Consider the following 21,872-nt stretch of genomic DNA (forward strand, 5'->3'; position numbering starts at 1 on the left):
CCTGCCTGATTGGATACAATTGAAAGTGTTGTTTAGGTTTGACCTCATATTATATGGTTTTCGGTAAGTCTAAAGCAATTTTCCAAAGAAAATTGTAGGTATGGCCAGCCTTAAGCAAAATTCTCAAGAAAATTGTATGATGTATGGCCAGCCTAACCAGTTATACCAAGCAGGTGCTAGCAATCATCAATTTCATATGTAGGTTGAAATGGTCATTAAAACAGTAGTAAACCCACAAAAAAATCTATATTTCTCCCTGCAATATAAGAGCATAATGTGCTAGTACACATTGTATACTAGCACAAAGACTTGCCTGAAAACGAAGCCCTCCAGCTCAGCGCTGTCACAGCTCCCTGAGGCTTCCATCCTTACAAGGTCTTCCTTCTGTGTTTGTGGGCAGCGGCCGTTTGACTGGCCAAGCTGCCGATGACGTCACTCCCACGCATGCACACGGGAGTTTTTGCCATGGGACGGCTCTCTCATTGGACAGCATGCTGTCAACTAAGAGTGCAGTGCGCATGCACCAGTGGCATCACCAGCGCTATTACAGTAAATATCTCTTAAACAGTGCACGTTTAGGAGATATTTACAGTACCTACAGCTAAGACTTATTAAAGGCTTACTTGTAGGTAAAACATGGAAAAACAAGGTTTTCTTCCACTTTAATTGAAATAGAAACAGATGTGAAGGAAGCTTAAAACTGGGTGAGGAACAGCCAAACTCTGCTACTAAGTTGAGGTTGTAAAAGACAGTTTGCTCACTCTTGACATTCTCAATGACCTGTGACAAATAAACACAGGTAGTTATACTGCAAGATCTCTCCCAGACAAAGATTTTAAAGCATAATTAGGTTTCAAGATGTGCTTTTTTTAAGGTCTGTTGACAGAGCACAACGAAATGGGCAACATTGAGGACTGTAGACGCAGTGGTCAGCCAAGAAAACTTAATGCAGCAGATGAAAGACACATCATGCTTACTTCCCTTCAGTATCCGAGAATGTCTAGCAGTGCTATCAGCACAGAACTGGCGGAAACCAGTGGGACACAGTTACACCCATCTAGTGTCTGGAAAAGTCTGGCTGGCAGTGATCTTCATGGAAGAATTGCTGCCCAAAAGCCATAACTCTGACATGGAAGCACGGCTAAACGACTCAATTATGCATGGAAACATAGGAACTGGCGTGCAGAAATATAGGCAGCAGGTAGTCTAGACTGAAGAGACCAAAATTTTGAAATATTTGGCTGTAGTAGGAGGCAGTTTGTTCTCTGAAACTGGAGGGCGGTGGAGGTTTCTTACACGATTGGGGCTGCATTTCTGCACAAGGAGATTTGGTCAGGATCAATGGTGTGCTTAATGCTGAGAAATACAAGCAGATACTTAACCATCATGCCATATCTCCCAGGGAGGCGTGTGGTTGGCCCCAAATTTTATTCTGCAGCAGGACTGTGACCCAAACATGCAGCCAATGTTTTAAAAAAATATCTTGGGTGTAAAAAAGAATGAGGAGTCCTGGAAGTGATGGTTTGGCCCCCCACAGAGCCCTGATCTCAATATCATGGAGTCTGTTTGAGAACTAATCATAGATCTTCTGTGGAACAACCGACCTGCCGTGTTCCTTTTAAAAACTGTGCAAGTGTACCTAGAAGAACTGATGCCGTTTTGAAGGCAAAAGGGTGGTCCCACCAAATATGGATTTCATTTTGGTATTTTTCTTCGGTTCATTTACTTTGATTTGGTAAAGTGGTACTAAAGCTCTCCCCCTCACCTCCCTTCCCTGTGTAAAGGGGAAGAGAGGGGAGAATAGGTCCAGCACTGTGCGCAGCTGCAACTCTTCTCCCATCTCTTGCTTTTCACACAGTCAGCAGCTACAGAAGCCATTGGCTCCTGCTGCTGTCAATCAGATGCAGTGAGGAGGAAGTGGGGGTTGGGGCTAAATCCTGCTGTGCAAGTTAGTGAGCATGGTTCCATAGACACACAGCTCAGGAGCGTGGGGACACACTAAGAAGAGGAGCCAAGATCTCCGACGGAGGACGTGAGAGAAGGGTCAGGCCAGCTCTGTGCAATACCTCTGCACAGAGCAGGTGAATATAACATGTCCAAATGTTTTTTGTTTTTTAAATTAAGACTTTTTAGTAACACTTGATAAAAAAATAAACTATTTAAACTTCTGTTTCTGAAATACATTTTAATTTACAGGTTTTTTTTGTTTAGTTTTTTTTTGTTTTTTTTTTTATCCCTGACTAAAACTTTTGCACAGGAGAGCATATACTGTGTGTAAAAAAAAAAAAAACCCACTATATTGGCATTTATATTATGCTGTGCTATACCAAGAATTAGTCCTTTTTATATTTCACCGTACCAGTTGTATAGACTTGATTTTACTCCTCAGGTTCCCCCCCAACTGATGAGATCCACACACTGCGAAACCAGTTGGTGCTTCTACATAACCAGCTTTTGTATGAGCGATTCAAGAGGCAGCAGCACGCTCTGCGCAATCGCCGTCTTCTGCGCAAGGTCATCAAGGTGACAACACTTGAGGAACAGAATGCTGCCATGGTAAGTTCTCTCTAATTCCTGGGAGAAAACAATTTTAGGGAAGGGGGGGTGGGAAATGAAGAGAATTTTTAAAAATTTAAGGTGAATCTGTATAGGGGTTTGCATACATGTTCTGTGTGTGTAAGTACATTTGGTGGGGCAAAGGGGACAGGTCAGAGTGCTCAAAGTTTCAGAAATCAAGACTGTCCTAGCAACATAACAACAAACTCCGCATTGAGCTACCACAACTTCCATCAACCACCAGAACACTTTTGATTACTCTACTTTCTGTAATGATCACACCAGTTCAATTTGAAAACCATTCTCAGATCACCAAACTTCTCACATTAACCACATAACTGGCCTTAATTATTGTGAGTAGACTGATAGTTGTATTCAAGCATACGCTTTCTACTCTTTCTGCATAGAAGGCACATTCACTCATAGTTCCAGCTGAAATAAAATTGAGTGCCAGATGTAGTGTTTGCTTTATTTCTTGTTACTCTTATTTAGTTAAGGACAAGCATATTGCAGTCCGGTAGCATGTCTATAAAGCTCATGAGCAGCTGGAGTTTTTCACCTGTAATGGGCTAATACTTTTCTTTTAGAAAGGCCAGTTGAAGATACAGGAATATGATCTCCATGCTATGAAACAAAGCCTTTATAAAGAGCAGGCATGGTACAAGAAACTACAGGAAGAGAAGGACACTGTGGTCACCCAGCTTCACAGCCAGATCCGGCAGCTTCAGCACGACCGAGAGGAATTCTACAACCAGAGCCAGGAATTACAGGTGGTGCTTCAGATTCGGTCAACATCAATTTATCTTTACAAAAAAAAAGCTACAAATGGTAGGGGATCCTTATTTTATAAACAAAATATCGCCTCTGCCTATTTTATTCATTCATGGATTATGCTCCTCGATTTCTTTTCTGCCACTAGATGCCCTCAGTCATTGCACTGCGGACATTATGTGAGCGCAGGTCGTCAGGTGTCTACTCTCATGTGGCATCGCTGTGGCATCCTTTTTACTTAGTGTATTGATCTATAGACAGGCTCTGATGTCATTACTTCAGCGCTGATCTCTGGGTCACTATGGACTACAGGAGTGGACTCAAAGGGCTCTGTGGCATTGTATGACCAGCCTGTAGATTTCTACAACAGGGGATGTTACCACAGTGCCCCACGCTCCTATACAGGAATGCACAGAGCCTTGCTGACCACCCATTTTATCCAACCAGCCTAAAGACCTCTGCAAAAGCTAACTATTAAAATGTAAACAAAAAAAAAAACTAGAGGGAAGCCCAAATTTGGGCTTTGATTAGAACATACACCGATGTTCATGGCAACTCTGCCAGTCTGTTTTGTTTAGCGTCCGCAAAGGAAATACATTTCTGGACCTATTCATTTGGTCCTCTGTGGGAAGATAAAGAAAACAATACTCCAACTTCCATAAGTCATATGGACACTCTGAGGAGGGGTGGTACCACCGGGCCATGTTTATAAAATCTGGTACTAAATTTGGGCAAGTAGAGTGGGAGGGCAGGGGTTGGTTTGCCTGAAGATGGACTTCTAAAGTTGGAAGCATGTCCACACGGGGGTCACCCAAGCAAGCAGCTTGCTACGGTCCACTTAGAAGAAGAGGAAGCAGACAGCGCTGACAGGGGACCACCAAAGAGGAGTCAAGAGACAGCTCTGTGCAGAGAGTAAGGAAGGATAACTTTTTTTTTTTTTTTTTTTTTTTTTTTTTAAAGCAAAAAAGTGTAACTTTTAGTATCTTAATTGAATAAACCTGCATATTGTTTACAGTCAATACTAACATGATCCTTATTGCATTGGCACAGACTAAGCTGGAGGACTGTCGTAATATGATAGCTGACCTGCAGTCTGAGGTGAAGCAAGCTAACAACAAGGTGTGCAACACTGAGCTCAAACTCAGTCAGGTGTCTCAAAAGGTGAGAATTGTCTGTCACTACTGTGTGCCCATTTTAGTCCAATAAGTATCCAGCGCCCTTGTTTGTTTTTATATTGCAATGCCCATCTGCAAGGCTACCCCTTCTGCAGGGCCAGATTATGGTATTGGAGCCTGGGAAGCGAAAAGTATGGGGTCTTTAGAACCATGGTGGTCCTTTTTAATGACAGAGAAACAAGTCTTTACTTCTCTGTACTCCTTCTATGCAGTATAAATGGGTAGATGATTAAGTAAACTCTGAACACTCCTGTCAGTCACTCACATTGTCCCAACATTTGGTCCTGTCCTGAGCAGACAGGTAATGAGATGGTATAAGTCATCTAGCAATAGAAGGTAACGTTTATACTAATAACTCCCTAAAATACTCTATAGCTTACCTTTTTCTATTGGTCCCGTCTGGTTTGATTATTTGCCATTGTTTTCTCCTTTTTTTGGGGGGGGGGGGGGGTCATATACTGTATGCTCTAAGCACTAATTGTTGGCTGCCTTTTACTGTACAAATAAGGTCCTCTTGTGTGTTCAGATAAAAGAAGCTTTATCCATTTTAATGCAAGGGGTTTTTTAAGAAATATTGAACATTATTCATGTACTTGCACCACAGAGTTCATCAGCTTTCATGAAAGAGCTGAGGGCTGTGTAAAGTCTGAGCCCTTATCTGGGATTACTAGTAAAACTGTTTTTCTTTTGTAGTCCACAAATTTTTCTTTGACTGTTTGGCCTATGCTGCTTTTCTTACAGAAGAAATGGACACTACCAACAAAATGCCATTGGCCTGCACAGGGTAACCCCTCCCACAACCATTTTATATCTTATTTTTTGCTCGTGTCCTCAGTGAATGTGTGGAATTTCTGCTATCAACAGCTGCTGGTAGCTTCATGCTGGATTAATTATTGGTAGTCTCTCTGGGCAGCTTAGAAGTGTAGGTTTTCCCAGCTCTATATTGGTGAGCTTTCTGCAACGGACCTGTATTCTGACATCCCGTCTGTGTTCCGGTTGCCACAGGACTCTGCTATACAGGTCAGGCCAGTATGTCTAGATTTTTTGCTGCGCTTTTTGAACCAGAGCTGCAGCAGATCATTTAACATCTCTGAAGACTTCATGTTATGTATTACTATCGTCCAGTTTCTGTGGTAAAATGGTTTTATCTTTTTTTTTTTTTTCTTTTTTTTCTTTTTTTTTTTTTTACCATTCCCATACACAACAGGGGCCTATTTTTTATATCAAGTTCCACATATCTTTATTTGAATCCTTTCACCAATAAGTGTTTCTGATTTCTGTGAACGTCAAAGATCATGTCCCCATTTTTCTAGCAAATCTACATTTTGCTGTGAGGCTCCTACAGTAACAGCTTGTGGCCTTGATTTTCAAACTGTTGTCTGTACCTCAGATCAGGGCTATCTTTAATATTCATTGGACCCTGGGCAAACAGGTTATTGAGGGGGGAAAGAAATGGTGTCAGCAATGGCACACGTGCACTCCCAAGCATCTTGCTGCTTTTTTTTTTTTTTTTTTTTTAAATACAAAAATCTGCCCCTCCCCCAATGATTTATTTTTATGACTTTTGATTACTTTTACACTTTCTTGTAAAACAGAACCCCCCCTTAACCAAGTCCTGCCTGCCTGTTGTAAGAATCAAATCCAGGTCTATGATAGTCTTCCAGGTGCTGTGAGACTACAAGTCTCATCATACCCAGCAGCTGGACAGTCACATGCAATGTGTAAAAGTTAGTAACCAGCAGAAGTAGTGTGATCCCTCTCCCCTCCCTCCAGTATCTGTAGGTGGGGCTGGCTGTCCCTGCCGGTTCATCACAGCAGTCACCTGTTATCCTTGTGTTTCCCGCAGCCACGCTGAGGTTGCACAGACAGATGGGTGTCCTGCCCACCTCTGCTCTAGGGTGATCTCAGAATGCAGCTTGGGAGAAGTTGTAGCAAAGTTTGGGTGGTGTTTTGTAAAGTGGAGGGAGCATGCAGGGCAAGGAAGGACCAAAGTACTATGCGATTGCATAGTAAAACTAAATAAGCAAAAGCTTGTTTGTGGGCACAAAAGCTTATTTGCGGGCAGCACAAGCTCAAGAAGGAGCTGCTTTGGGCCCCACATCGACTGGGCCCAGGGCAGCTGCCCCTTTTGCCCCACGTTAAAGACAGTCCTGCCTCAGATGTTCATCAAAATGTTAGCCCTAGTGTAAGACCTGTTGCTCGCTCATGGTATCCCCATTGTGAATACTTAGATGACCTCTTGCCCCGATTAGGGTGGATCCTGAATCTTCAGAAATCATTATTTGGAGTATATTTGTTTAGTCACTGCTCGTGCCAGTTTTCTTCCATAGGAAAATGTCTGAAGCTTCAGTCTTTAAAATGAAAATCTAAGTTCAGGAATCACTTGATCTCTGCTTTTGCGTGAGAGTTCTGATCTGATGGTAGCATCCTTTAAGACCAATTTGCCTAGCTTCATTCCAGATCAGACATTCTATCGTTGTGGCAAATCTATCACATTCCTGGTCAGACGGCATCGAGAACCAATTTGTCCCTGGCTTAATGATTGAGGAAGCCAGCTCTGGATTTTAGGGAATTCCTTCATTCCCACGTTCTGGTAGATTCTAACGCTGGATGCCATCCTGTCAGGCTAGGAGGGGATTTTGACAGTGTGTGAACCTGGTCTACTGATCATCCTGAAACGTCAGGTTAATTTGGCTGTTTCTGTAGTTTTGAGTCAATCTGCTAGATGTCTAGCTGATTTGGATTCAGCTGTATTTGTGATATATGTTGACTATCAAAGAGAAATTCGACTTTGTCATGGCAAGAGAGGTGGTTCAAATTCTGTCCTGCACAGAACTTAGCTGATTATTCTGCCCAACTTATTCAATCAGCAGGTGATCTTCCTCAGCCAGCAAAGCGTCTATTCACAGGAGTTATTCCTACACCTGATAGTGTTCCAGGACCTATTTCGCAGGTGGGGGATGCAGAATGTGGACCTTTTTAGGTTCAATAACTGACAGGTTGTCACAGATAAATGGATCCTCTAAGGAAGCAGTGGATGCTCAGTTGACTGAGGGATCAGTACACCCTGCGTTAGCCAGTGGCTTTCTGGTTGCCATTTCATCTGTAGGAAGGGCAGTATAACAGAACAGTCCAAGAATTCCTATGTTCCTTTAATGGACTCCCAAGAAAAGGACTTTAAGGTGAGTTAAAGAGTCTGTTTTCAGGGGCAAGGGTGTGCTTCCATAGATTACTTTTTGCCTGTGACCTGTCCTTACTTTTTTTTTCTTGTTCCTCTGGAAAGCTGTCAAACAGCGAGTCTGTACAGCATCAGATGGAGTTCCTGAACAGACAGCTTCTGATCCTTGGGGAGGTGAATGAGCTTTATGTGGAACAGTTGCAGCATAAAAACACTAATGCCGATAAGGTATGTCATATTCTGCATACATACATTATTGCTGAAATTGCCTGATAAACAGCCTGCTGTTCCCTTGTATATCAATTTGTGAAGCCAAAATGTTTCCATTTGGGTAATTGAGGCAAGGGTTAAAGCCTGTTGGCGGTTTGTCTGTATCCCTATTAAAGATATAATAATAGGTTATAGATATCAGATTATCTGTATTGTACAGGCTACAGAAATCAATTCATAGACCATGAGTTGTATTTTTCTACCTTCAGGTGATTGGACACTGGTTTTGCTGGGTTTGCCCCCTTGTGTCCCCATATAACCCTGCCAACTGTGTAAGGTTCTAGTTTTTTACTAGTGTCCTTAGGTGATCGATGCCTTCTCCTCTCAGAAAAATTTCCTACTATTTTTTTTTTCACCAGATGTATTTACCTCCTTAGACTGACACTTCTGTCAACATCAGACTGTATAATGCCTTCAAAACTCACTAGCAGCTTCCAGGTCGGTGGCCCTTAGGCACACCTTGGAAACTGTACCTGGCTTTTGCAGTAAAAAAGAAAAAGGGGATGGCCTATAATGTATGTTTTGGGCACTGGATCCTGTGTTGGATACTCACCTTGATAAGTGGTACAAGAAGCGGGGATTTTTTGTAGATAAAATAAGTGCACTATATCCAGTAAACACAGTGATGTGGATTGTTGCCATTAATGGGCAAGGTGTTTTTTTGACATAAGTAAGGTAAGTGGCCTCACTGGGCAGATTACAAGAGTGGTGTGAACATAATTTTTAAAATGGACTGTATAGGAGGTGAAAAGATTATGATGGACTTTGATATTTTCACGATCGATTGAATTTATTTATATTTTGATTATGTAATTTGTTTATTCACATTAATTTCTAGCAGGATTTATAAGTCTATTTTGTTTGTGTGGGACGTTTGGATGTGCGATTACTCAACATTAGCTGCTGCAATCAAATTACATTGAGTTTGGATATGCAAAAAAAAAATATATATATATATTTATTTTTGGAGAGATTCACGTATAATTAAGTGGCAGTGTGAGATATTTTGAAATAGTAGCTGCATTGTTATCCTCCCCTCGATTTATTGCTTTGGGATGTCCCATGGTCTGTGTGTCCTATATGATAAAGAGGAGTTTTGAAGTGCCTCTACAGTACTAGACATGGATCCCTTCCCGCTCTGCTATCTTTAAATTGCTTGCTGACAAAACTGGAGCCTCACTCAGTGGATAGGGTTATATAGGGACACTAGAGCGCAGACCCAGTAAAGCTTTTGTCCAAATCCAGTTCAATCACACAAATGCAGTGGCATATATAATCCATAGTATGAATCGATTCTAGTGTTCTGTATTTCATGCTCTCTACAGAGCATTGTGCAACCTCAAGTGAATCCTGTATTAGAATTTAAACATCTACAGAGCCCCTTTGCTCACTGTAGGAAGGCATAACTGTCCCCCAGTTATTCCATGGCTATATCCAGCCATTAGGTTGTTGTGGGCTGTGATCGGGAATGAAAAGCCACACTTCATTTTTGAAATCAAGAATTTGGGAAGTATTCCTCAGCAGCTTTACTGTTAAATTTTCATGACCTAAAGAATAGTGCAAAAAAGGCTGATCTTTGCAGAAATCCAGTTAGCTTATAAACCTTGTGTGCTTTGCCTCTGTAGCACTGAAATTTCAAGGGGTGTTATCAGTTCTGCCCAGTTCACCCCCTATGTTTTGGAGATTAAGAATGAGGGAGGTGTCTAGATTTGGAGCGAATAGCCTAAGGTGGCACCCCTGCTTTTTTATGAATACAGTCCAGTGAGTGAGCGTTGTCACCCCAGGGTAGAATGTATTACTGGCAGTATCAGGTGAAAATTATAGGCTGGAAAAAATCCTGAAAACCAAAAATGAATGCAGCCACCACATTGAAGGGCTAGTAATCTGCAATGTTATGCTTTTCTTATAAACCCTTTGGCTTTCAAACCGGTTTCTTTCTTGTGCATAAGACCTAGGAATTCAAATACACTCGGGTTATACTGTCACCTACGGGAGAATTGGACACTGTCAAACAGCAATTTTGTGGGGCAGCCCCATACAACCCCTTCTACTCTCAGCATGTCTCAATTTTTTGCTTAAATCTTAGGAAGATTGATGCTTTTTTTTTCTCTCATCTGCTGAGTAAAGTCTAACCTGTTAGCTACTTTTTTTTTTTTTTTCCTTCATCCAAGATTCCTGCTACATTGCTGCTGAGCTGGACTCCTTACGCAGCCATCTGTATTGGGGTTTCCTTAGCCTAACTTTGGAGTTCCATACCTTGACCCTGCTGGACTGGACATTGCATGGCTAGTCTGGAATGTGAACTTTGTGCACTGGGCTTTGCATTGTGTTGATTTCCAGACTGGAGTGTACTAGTGAAGTTGGCAATGGAACACTCCCTAGCTCCAGAACTCTGGCACAGCCCTAGGTCTGAGCCTGTGTCTGAAGACTCTCGCTTTGTAGGTAATTCATACGGATAGAGTATGGGGAGCTATCTTATCTATTACTAAGACTGATGGGCACCTTTTTAAAATTGCTTTCCAATGTTATTACCGCAGAAGGGTGAAGTGCTGTGTGCACAGGTCCCAGTATACTGTCCACAGCGGATTTCTCGCTCTGCATTGCTGCCATTCACATTCATTTTTGACAGTGATTGCAAGGTGTTCTCTGAACAAGTTGGAGAGGAGGGGCTGTAAAATCACATGCTCCACCTTGCTGGATCAGAGAATGCCTTGTATTCTTTGAATAAAATACAAAATGTTTTGTGAATGGTGTTGGTGCTGAGTTGAGAGATCAGTAAGCAGTGGAGTAGCCCGCTCAGCACAGGACCTGGAAGATTGTGGTAATCATAGTATCGCTGACTACTGTATTGATTTTCAGCTTCCACAATGGGCCCTCAGGTATGAGATATGCATGCTTACATCTGTTCAAGCAGGACCAATATAAGTGTGCAATTAGGATCATACTTGTAGTCCAGCTTTAACAGTATGGCTGTGAAGCCCAAGATCTGTGAGACAAAGGAATCCTTTAACTGGCGATTCCCACATAAAGCTCAACACCTAGGAAGTCTGCTTCCCGCAAAGTCTATCATTGCACATGAGGCAAGAGATTTTCTTCCTGGTTGATTCTCAGTGGTGTAAATCATGGCCTTTTTCAAATGTGCTTGGATCAGCATTTGGCCCTTAGTACCATCAACGGGCCAGGTTTCTGTGCTGGTAATCTTATTCCAGAATCCACTAACTTGCCTTTCTTCAATGATTACCTTTGTGCAGTGTGTCTTCCATGTAACTTCTGCTGTGTGCTGCCTCCATGGAATATGAATTTTGTTTCTCTCTGCGCTTCAAAAGCCACCTTTTGAACGTATCGGGGATAATTTCCTTTCCACTTTTGCTTACAAGGTTGCATGACTTGTTGCCATCACCTCTGAGATGAGTCTAAACTAGCAGCCTTATCTTGTAAAAGAACTCTTTCTGGTCTTTCACAAGGAAAAATTGAGAGTGTCATTGCATTCCTACGGTAGTTTTCATCCTTGCATCTCAACCAGAATATCGTTCTTCCATTTCTGTTTGGACCCAGTTCAACAAAACGAGATCTCCCTCCATTGGCTGGATAATAGGAGCAGTGGCTGTGAGGTAAACCAGCACAGCATGACTATTAGAACTCCTTGTCATTCCTAATGGTCCCTGTAAGGGAGCACCAGCTTCTCATGCCACCATTCCTTTGTAATCTAGACAAACTATCTTTTTACATTTTATGATGCTTAAGCTTTGCTCCCTTTCTGTCAAGGCCCTACTTGTATATTGGGATTTTCTGGTTCAAGAAATAGTTTTCCATATTTGCAAGCTCTGTTCTCTTCACACATTCTCAAAGATCTACCAGGAGGATGTCCAGGCCTCATCTGATACTATCTTCAGACATGAGGTCCATCAGATGGCTCTTGAGCTGCAGGCAGTCTGCATTTATGGTGTTTGTGTAGGCTTGCTACTGTTTTGTTGCTGTTGCCCACTCATCAAACATCCCAACTGTATTTGAATTCCTGTGTTCCTTTTAATGAGAAGGGGATTTTTGTATTTAATGACAAGTTCATTTCTTGGGGTTTATTGGGAGACACATCTCGCCCCTCTGTGATCATGCTCTTGGTACAAAACATGCTTGGAGTAGGATGGTTTTATCTTGGGCTTGCCCCCAAATGTTCGGTGTGCCAGTGTCCAATCCTCCATATAGGCTGACTGTATCTGATTGTGTGTCAATCAGTAAAATCCTAGGAATGGATTTAATGATAAGTTCAAAAATCCTATTTTATTGAACATTTTGTAGTAACATTTATTCATCTGAAATTACTATTAACGTTCAAACCTTCCAAATGCCTTTTGGGGCTTCTGATATGTCACCAACTAAAGATTTGGATAATAGGGTGTCCTGGCTCAATAGGAAATGTACAACTGGATGAGGCAAACTTGGCAGTGGTGGTTGAAACCAAGTCAGTTTGTGTCATTCCCTTATTACCTAGTGGTCCATCGATTGCTGAAGCACATGACAATGCTATAAATCTTGGCTGACCTAAATCATGTCGTCTGCACAGGAAGTGGAGATGTTGCAGGTCTCCTTTAAGAAGGAACTGGAGAAGGCTCGTTGTATGATGGCTCAGCAAAGTCAGAGGCTGGAGAGCACCCAAAAAAAAATAATGGAGCTGGAGGCACAGCTGGCCAAAAAGGAACTGCTCTTCCAAGAACAGAAGAAGTTTCTGGAAGATATCAAAGTCAAGAACCGGTAACGATTGTGAATTTGATCTGCATGTGTTTGTACAGCTATCCTGGTTACTGTATCCCATGGATTTGTTCTGTTAGCTAAGCCATTTTCTGTGCCAGTGTGTAGTGTCATCTCTGCTTCCCTCACCCTTCACCACCACTGCTGTTCCCAACCACAAACTATAAAGTTGCGGCACCAACAGATGATATCCAACATTACAGCTTAGCTAGAAAGGAAATTGACTTATTCCAAAGTTGCAGATGGAAAATTCCATGACTAAAAGCAACCAATCAGAATTTGCTTCCTTAAAGCCAAGCCAAGTAAGAGATGATTCTTAATAGTTTACTATGGGTACTGCCCACACTCTTGTGGGGTTTTTGCTAAACATGCCTGATGCACCTGTTATTTGACAGGCCTGCTTATGTATTTTAAAATCAAACAAATACAACCTATAATGCAGTGATTTAAGAAGCAGTCATATTATTAGTTGGTCTTTAAATTCAATATGTAAACAGCAAATCATTTTCTGGTATCTTTCTCCTTGGCTCTTAGAGGGCAGTTACAAGCGGTGGAGAGCAAGTACAATGCTCAGAAAAAAATAAGCCAGTCTTTTGAGAGAGAAATCCTGTCTCTGTACTGCCAGCTGGAGAGGGAAGGTCTGTTGAAGAAACGGATGGAAGAGAAAGCAGAAACTGCAGAAGTTGCAGAAGAAAGGTGAATGCAAATAAGCTAAACAGAAAAAACTTTGCCCTTTGGTGTAAGATAAGTAATGATAAATCAAGTGTAAGGCAGTGGCACTCTATCAGAATGCAAGACAGATTCAATACAAATTCAGGTGCTCTATCCCTTCAAACCTATTTAATAATAAATATACATTTAAAAAAGTGACACATGTGCAATACAATAAAGTACAAATCTCATAAGTGACAGTGCAAGCCACTGTATATAGGAAATGTCCGTAAAGTCACCTGGTGCTTTCAAAATCACTCCATAAAATGTCCCTAAATTGAACTTGTGCTTTTAAAATCATTCCAGTGACGAGGTGCTGCACTATTGGGCCTCTTCCTTCTGATAGCATATGATCATTTGGAGGAGAGCTACAATATTTATACTGAGCTATGAGGGTGCCACTGGATGCAGCTGCAGGTGTGATGGGTTCTAAAAGAAGTGGGGTGTTTAGGTAGTGGGTGTGGGAAGGGGGTGGGCTGCAGATGCAGTGCAGGTTTGATTAAGAGCACAGTGAGAGACTTCCTAAGGCTAAATGTACACTTGTTGGGGGTAGCTTTAAAAACGGCAGTTGCACCACATTTTTACTGCTCCCCCTTGCACTACACCCTTGCACTACAAAGGCAGCAAGATGGGGTTTATATAATTGTCATGGCAACAGTTATATCTACTGTCACATTCGGTAGGCAATTTCGCCTGCTAGTCACGACCCATTGAAGTGAATGGGGCCAAGCCACAACCGCGTGCAATACATAAGGTTGTGGTGCAGGCTTTTAGGGGTTTAAACAGGGAGTAAGGAGGTGCCATACGCTGGCTGATGTTGCAGAAAGTGGAGTTGGGTGAGGGGGTCCGCTGACGTAGAGATTTAGTGCAGGAGGGTAGTGTGCACTAAGCAGCATCTACAAAGATGCTGATGGGAGAGTTCCCTCCCTGCACTGAGCCTGCCCTTTTCTCTGCCGATGAGGCCTCGGATTCTAACAAAGACAGACTGCCTAGTAGGCAGGTTTGCTGTCACCTGCCTGCCTGCTCTCTAAAGGAGACGGCTGCAACGGTAGGGAGACTGTTGACAGACCCCCTAGGCCTGCAGATTTTCGCAGGGGAAGAAGCCGATTTTGTGCAGGGGGGGGAGCTCTCCTCTGTCATCCAGGCAATATCAGTAGGGAAAGGGAGAGTTTTGTACAGGACAGGAGTGCTTCTATAAATCATCTATGCCTTTACTGATATTGCCATCAGCCAGCAGAGAGGTATGTGTGCAAGAAGGAATCCCTGCAGTCAAAGTGATGTCTCTACCTATGTATGCTTCTATACTCTGTAACCAGACTGCACAAAACAGCCAGACTTAATAGCAAAGCAGCAGCGGGGCTCGGGAGTGGGTTGCTCCTGTTGTGCTCTCCTCACATCCAGCAGATAGAAGTGCACGATCTCTGGAGACTGGCAGGGGCAGAGGAAGGATCTGTGAGGGGAACTACTGGGTGCTGGTAGAAGCAGAAAAGCAGGCACATCTGCTTGGATGGGAGGTGTGACTGACCAAGAGGGTTGCACTGGAATTTTCTTACAGCCTGACTGGCCAATTGAAAGGAAGAGGTGGGGGGTGGATGTGGAGAACTCATTATTGATGGCAGAATCCCCCAGTGGCAGAATGAAACTCTGACAAAGGCATTGTCTGCAATATCAATCTGTGCTGAGAAAACAAAATGCCCTGTGAGGGTTCACAAGAAAGTGCCAGAAGCCCCAGTGACATCAGGACTGAGGTCAGGATAGTGAAAGAGCAGCTGTAGTATAGATTCAGGTTGAGAATGCCTCAAACACTTCCAGAAGTGCGAGAGGGTGAAGAAAACTGCAGCGCCTCTTAGTGAGAAATAGGGGGACTGAATGTCACATGAGAAGGGAATCCTCCTGCACTAATGTCTTACATTTTAATGATGTGTTCAGCTGATGAAAGTTCTGACAGGATCACTTGAGATCATGCCTGGAGTTGGGATTACTTTAAATCAAAGCTTGCTATTTATTTGAAATGTGAATTTTCCTTTTATTCTTTTGTGGTGTTGCAGACATGATGTGGATTGCCCAGCAGTTTCCAGTCCTGATGATTCCATCAGAGAAGAGCTGAATGGTAGCAATGATGCCAACCCTTCCATGCACACCAGTGTCTTAAGCAGCGGAGGAAGCAGTCGCAGTGGAAGCAGTCGCAGTGGAAGCAGTCGCAGTGGAAGCAGTCGCAGTGGAAGCAGTCGCAGTGGAAGCAGTCGCAGTGGAAGCAGCAGCAACCTGTCCACACCAGAGAAAGGGGGATCTAATCCACCGCTTAGTAGGAGAGAGCTGCTGGAGCTACCTTCTGGAGGTCCTGTGACTGTTGGTTCTTATCCAAATGCCAAGAGTTTACTAGGCATCCGGGCCCGGGAACTGTTTCGTAACAAAAGCGAGAGCCATTGTGATGAGGAAGGGATCAGCAGTCTCTCGGAGATCCTGAAGACCGAGCTATGTCAGGGACCTGGATCTGAGGCCAGAGCTGTGAGCTCATCCGCTGTTAATCCTGGCCCCTCAAGTGTGCGGGATTTCCAGATAATGGACTATGATTAGACACATCATGACCACAGTTGGGAGGCGAGCAGTGTTACTTTCCCTCTCACTACGGTCTCTAATCAAAAGGTATCTGAACTTTCAGGAAAAGTTTCACTACTTCTGCAGCGCAACAGTAGCGGACCATCAGAACTGGAAGGGATGAAATCTCATTACGTCACACCCCACTTTTTTTCCTTCCCCCCCCCCCCATCATCTCAACTACAGCCCAACTTCCCCTTCCACAGTAAACCTTTTTTTCTTCCACTCTTCTCTGTAAAATTTAGACCCAACATTGGCTAAATAATGCGGGTTCCCTGGTCCAAGCACATACATTTTTCCTACACTGTCCAGTCCGAACTAAGACCGTAGCCCTGTTTGGATGTCATGACTTGTATCCATGTGCTGGTCTTGCTCACTGGGATGAGAGATTTCAGTGATCATGGATATTATTTTTTTTTCTCTAATCCGGGCAGCCTGAATATTTACATACTGCAAGGAACATTATATTTGTCAACAATGCCATGTTCATCCTCCAAGTGATGAGATCTCATCCAGCGTCTTCTAGCCCTCCCCTCTTTCCTGGCGCTGGAAAATGGCAGCTTAGCCCAGCATAATGCTTGTTAGAAGTGGCCTTAAATTTTTAGTTGGATGCCAAAATGTCACAAGGGACCAACCGCTTTTTTTTCTGGGTTTATCTTCAATCACAAGACACTTTATTTTCTGCCACACAACCAAGTTAAAGCAAACCCTTGCTTTGTCCATTCAGGGAACGCAAGAGGTTCACTGTAATAGCTGCATATACATGCTGTAGCCTCACTCTTCCACTGTACTGATCAGCCACTGGGAGAAAAGGAAAATACTGGGTACTTCTAGGTATGAAGAAGCATGTGACTGGTACTTTCTCACATGCTCTGAGACTTGTAGGGTAGCCTCTCTTGCACTCAATGTTTTCACATTGGTGTGGGGAAAGGCTCCTCATCCCCTGTAAAATCCAAGTCTTGATTTGCAGCTTTTCACAGGGTTTCTTCTCTGTGCACCAGGTTGACTGTACAGTGCAGAAAGGCAAGTGTGGACCGCTAGCAATACCAGCATTAGAGTGAACATTTTGCTTTGCTGTGTTATGGGCAAGGCACAGGTTAAGGTTCTTTTATGAACTACTTTCTCTTGTCTGAGTTAAAGGGGCCTAGGTCACCCCATGGTTTCTTGTATCTCTGTGACTCCGGTGACTATTGTAGGGTTTTTTGTTTTTTTTTCTTCTTGGAGTCTGGTTGCTCCTTCTGTCTCCTAGGTCTGGCTTCATTCTTCATAATATACAGAAAGTAAAAATTCTCTAACGTGGAGCAACAGATTCTTGTAAATAGCTTGAGGGGTTGTTCAGGGATGTAGATTCTGAAAGATATGAGAAGCCACTGGTTCCAGAGTAGATGTACCAATTTTGTGTGGACCTGCCCAGTAATTGTGGCCTGTTTCTTTGCAACAAGCTGAGTTAGCATTTTGGTTCCTCTGTCATTTCATTCTGCAGTAAGCCCTAGGGCAGAGAAAGAAGCCATTCAAAAACTAGGAACAGATTCAAGGCATTTAGTCTGTACATTAAGCGCTTAAGGTTTTTGATGCACTTTGACACACTTTTTGATTTAGACACTACATTTTGAAACCGCTTAGATAACTCTTGGCCCTATGTATGATTAAATCTGTAGAAAAAGCAGTTATTTCTCATATGTCAGGTTTGTTTTTTGTTTTTTTTCTTTTCAAACCTGCAGGTTAAGAGAGAAACCTGGAAATTGGTACTACACTAAAACACACTATTACATTTTTTTAAATGTCAATAATCCACCAATATGCCAGAGAGCATTAGAAGCTGGTTTCAGTTATATCCATAGGCCCCTCTGTTCCCTAAAGATGTTTCAGTATATCTCACACACACCTTATGCATTGAGGCAGTGCAATGAGGATGTAGTCTCTCCTGAGCTGCAGGACCTGTTGCTTTTGACCTGTATATTTAAAGTGAACCTGTTGTGTTTGCTGAGGTGTGCAGACACCTTGTGTTATCGAATATCTGTTCTCGTCCTCAGATCTGTGGCATTGTGTCTGGGATCTTAGGCCCAGGTTTTATATAGGGTCTTGATATATGGCCCAGTGTATATAAAGCCCTTTTTTTTTGCTTGGCTATGAACCCACCCTGTGTTGTTCAACTGTGAAATGGCAGAGCATTCTACTGGCTGCTGAGGCTCAAGGATTTGACAGCCGAATGACAGGGGGACATGGTTTTAGTATGTGAAGGGGGGGCTCAGGCTTAATCTAAATCGAAGTCATTAACACAGACACTGATCTGAAAACAAGTGCAGATACATGATGTCTGTTAAGTAGCTGTTTTTTCGTAATCTGCAGGTAACTAGTGTCTTGACCTGAAGACAAAGGCAAGCACCTGGTAATGTTGGCCTTTACACTTTAAAGTCAACTTTTCATGTTCCTCAAAGTGGAGCTTTTGCCAGAACTTTGTGCTTGTTTTGTGTAGGTGGGGGGAAGGGTTGGAAACCCTTTACAGATGTCTATTGCTTTCTCTGCCTATACTGAGGTGAATTCCCTCGACTTACTGACCACCATGCCATTGTTGGGTGTATGGTAAGTGTGTCTACAGAAAGCATTACATACCTCACTGTATACTAACTAGTGATATTGAATCCCAAAAAAATGCCTGGGCTGAAGATCTCCTCTTTAAAGCCTAACTCTAGCTCTCTTGTCACTTGAAAATAGTTTGGACCAAGCTGGTCCAAACAAACTATTACCTTCACTATCAGATGTGCCCACTGGGAAGGCTGTATAAAGTCTAAGTGTAAGTATACAGTGCTGTCCCACTCTGGGAGCAAAATGGTCAGTCTGAGCATGCTCAGCCATTCACTGGAAGCCTTGTATTTTACTAACTAATAAAAAGCTTCCTCTGGCTGAGATGAAGAGGCAGGCTGATTGTCACAATCTCTACCTCAGCCAATCAGAGGAAACCTCATTCAGAAAGTACAAAGCTCCCTCTGAATTCCTGAGCAGCGCTCAGTCCAAGTCGTTTTTTGGGAGATTTATTTTGTGTGTTCTGGGAGTGGGACAAGAATTCCCAGTCATGCTGCCAGAACATAGCATTGTATACTGTATATAGCTAATGCTACATATAATTTATACAGCTACAACGGCATACGTATCTGTTAGTGAAAGTTGGTTTGGTCCAAAAGATCTGTGTTAAGGTGACAGCTGGATTTCTGCTTTAAATGAAGTTGTGTCCCCTTACTGTGTTCTTGGAGCACATGAACCCCAGGAGCACATGAACCCCAGGAGCACATGAACCCCAGGAGCACATGAACGCCAGGAGCACACGCTATTGGAAATCTTAAACTTCTAAATTCTGTGCCACTCACTTCTTCCTTTGGCATATGTCATTCCAATGCGAGCATCACCTCGTGTGCTGATGACCACCTCGTGATGTTTATTTTTCAGGAATGATCTTAGCAAAGTACTGCAAAATTGAAACGGTCATTTAAGTATGCATTAAATGGCTTTGGGTCTCCAGGAGTTGCTTCCTTTTTACATATCCTTATTGCCACTTGACCTGCCTTGATGGATAAGCCTGATAGCAATTTTGTTTAAGCCGTTTTCTAAACCGTTTAAAATGGATTGCAAAATCTTGCTGGACACGTCTCAAGTGTGTGTGGTTTTTTGTTTTTTCCTTTTTTTTTATTTTTTCTCATTGAGGTAATTTCTTTCTGAAGGTCCACCATCCAGGCTAGACAAGTTGCATTTGCCGCTTGTAACTGTCACAATCTCCCAGTGATAGTTGGAGGTGGAAAAATGTCTACGCTGGGAATTCAGTTGTTCTTTCAGATGAATATAACATAGGCGGCCCACTGTCCTCCTTCTTCTTTTTTTTTTTTTTCCCCAAAGATTAGACCAGTTTATGCAGTCAATGTAATAGGAGTCCTCACAGAGCTGCCAGTTATTATCAAAACCTTGCAGATATCCAGTCACAATTGTTTTTCACTGTTAAAATGAGCCCAGAACATGCCAGACTAATTTCCTCCTCTAATGAAGTGTCCCATCCAGCCTTCCTCTGCACTTTGGGTTAGTTGTAAATGGCCCTAATGCCTGATAGCCAGCAAAGATAGCTTGTCCTCCTTTCTGCATCCTAAGGCAATCAGATGATGCCAGTTTTAGTAGGGTTGGTTCATAACCAAAATTATGGCAGCTCTCAGGAATGCTTATTTGGATGTCTTGGAGTGGACCTTAGCCCAGTTCTTTGGCAGCAACAACAGTAAGGATGACAGGCTGTCTGAGTTGGTTGTCAGGTTCTCAACCACCAGCCTGACTTTTTTACAGGTATAGTGCAGTTGAACAAAGAAATCAGTTCTGGCTGAAATACCTCAGTATGATCATATTCATGCTGTATTTTGGTTTTTTGTTTTTTTTTTTTGCACTGGACCTTCAAATGTTGACTGAATACTTCACATGATTGGAAGATACATACTGCAGTTCAACCTTTTTTTTTCTGCTTGGATATAATTTTGTATATTGCCACCTTATTCAAGTGACCATGTTCAAGCATTCACAATTGCTTTCTCAGCTGTATGCTAATTGCGAGTCAGTGTTTAACAATTTCCACTGCACAGCTTTTTTTTTTTTTTTTTTTTCCTGTCATCTCCTCCCCCCCCCCCCCCCCCCCCCCCAAAAAAAAAATACCTCCCTTTTTTTCGCCCGAAAGACATATCGCATTCTTGCCGTTCCCAGTCACTGTCCAGCAGGCCGCAGTTCATATTGAATCCACATGTTCTGCTAGCAGGTGGACTGGCTACAGAAACTGTATGTTGGGCCGAAGCAGCCCCAAACCAGGATGCCCAGAAATGTTTAAGACTATTTGCTTGTGTTTTAACTGTGAACAAATAAAGCAAGTTATTGTTTTGCACTAGTATTGCTTGTTTCTTATGTGGGAACACCTTTTTCAATAACTGTTATTCTAGTTTACAACTGCAGCCACTCAGAATTTACATTTTTAAAGACAAACCAGTGGACTGCATGGGGTTCTAACTGTGTTTTTTCAGGTTACTGCACTTGGGTCCCTTTTTGTCTTGGAAATTCGCTTTTAACGAATTTCTCCTTACCGTGAGTACTCGCAGTTGGAGGCGCAGAAATCCCCCATAAAGCTGTGCGAATCTCGCTTACTGTGACTGCAGCTAAACTCCATGATTCCTGCGCCTCCAACTGGTTTAGCTCTGTTGAGATGTGGGGAAAATGGAGCTCCCGTTACCCAGGAATGATCGCACGACACTCTCAGGTTGCAGTTGGAATTCACTGTGAGCCTGGCTTCAACCCCAGCCTCCTGTTTTATTACATTACAAGCACACACACGCCCCCCCCCAGGTCAATCCCCTCCCACAGAATAATGTATAGGGAGTGTCTATACACAGAATGTACATCCTGTTTGGAGTGTAGCATTTCCTCTTATCTATACTGGAAACCACTTCTCCCCTCTCCCATGAGCTCTCGGTGGAGAGCAAACTTCCCATCCTATCAGCTCCTAGTAGTATGTACATTCTCTGTACAAGCATCCCTTAGATTAAACAGTGTCAGTCTGTATCTGAATGGGCCCGATACGATCTTTATTAAAACACATCCATCCAGATAGAGTTCAGGTCGGTAGTGGTTTGTAAGATATACATGAGCCTACATGCGGAGTTAGCACTGCCCGGAGCCTGGCTATACGAAGTCCATGTGGTACTATGCTGCTGATATGTGGATACATGCCCGCGGCCTTCGCATCGAATGCCGTGGTGGTATACACGCCGGTCTATAAGCGCAGATCTGCCATCTCATCCATTACCGAGCTGAGTACTTTAATATATACATTGTAAATGCGCATGGCCCAATTG

General features: G+C 42.9%; 1 protein-coding gene across 1 annotated transcript in view; it reads left to right on the forward strand.

The window, feature by feature from the left end:
- Positions 1-20,911, forward strand: part of TSC1 (TSC complex subunit 1) — a 78,799-nt gene extending 57,888 nt beyond the window's left edge. Inside the window, exons 16-22 of the mRNA XM_089675083.1 lie at positions 2,390-2,556; positions 3,144-3,326; positions 4,378-4,488; positions 7,786-7,908; positions 12,512-12,699; positions 13,231-13,392; positions 15,456-20,911. Coding sequence (XP_089531209.1) covers positions 2,390-2,556; positions 3,144-3,326; positions 4,378-4,488; positions 7,786-7,908; positions 12,512-12,699; positions 13,231-13,392; positions 15,456-15,984 — 1,463 coding nt within the window. The 3' untranslated portion in view covers positions 15,985-20,911. The remainder of the gene's footprint in view (positions 1-2,389; positions 2,557-3,143; positions 3,327-4,377; positions 4,489-7,785; positions 7,909-12,511; positions 12,700-13,230; positions 13,393-15,455) is intronic.
- Positions 20,912-21,872: the final 961 nt, after the last annotated feature.

This window comes from Staurois parvus, unplaced genomic scaffold, assembly GCF_062004578.1.
Source record: "Staurois parvus isolate SC_StPar_1 unplaced genomic scaffold, SC_StPar_1.0 ptg000154l, whole genome shotgun sequence".
Classification (NCBI taxonomy): Eukaryota; Metazoa; Chordata; class Amphibia; order Anura; family Ranidae; genus Staurois; species Staurois parvus.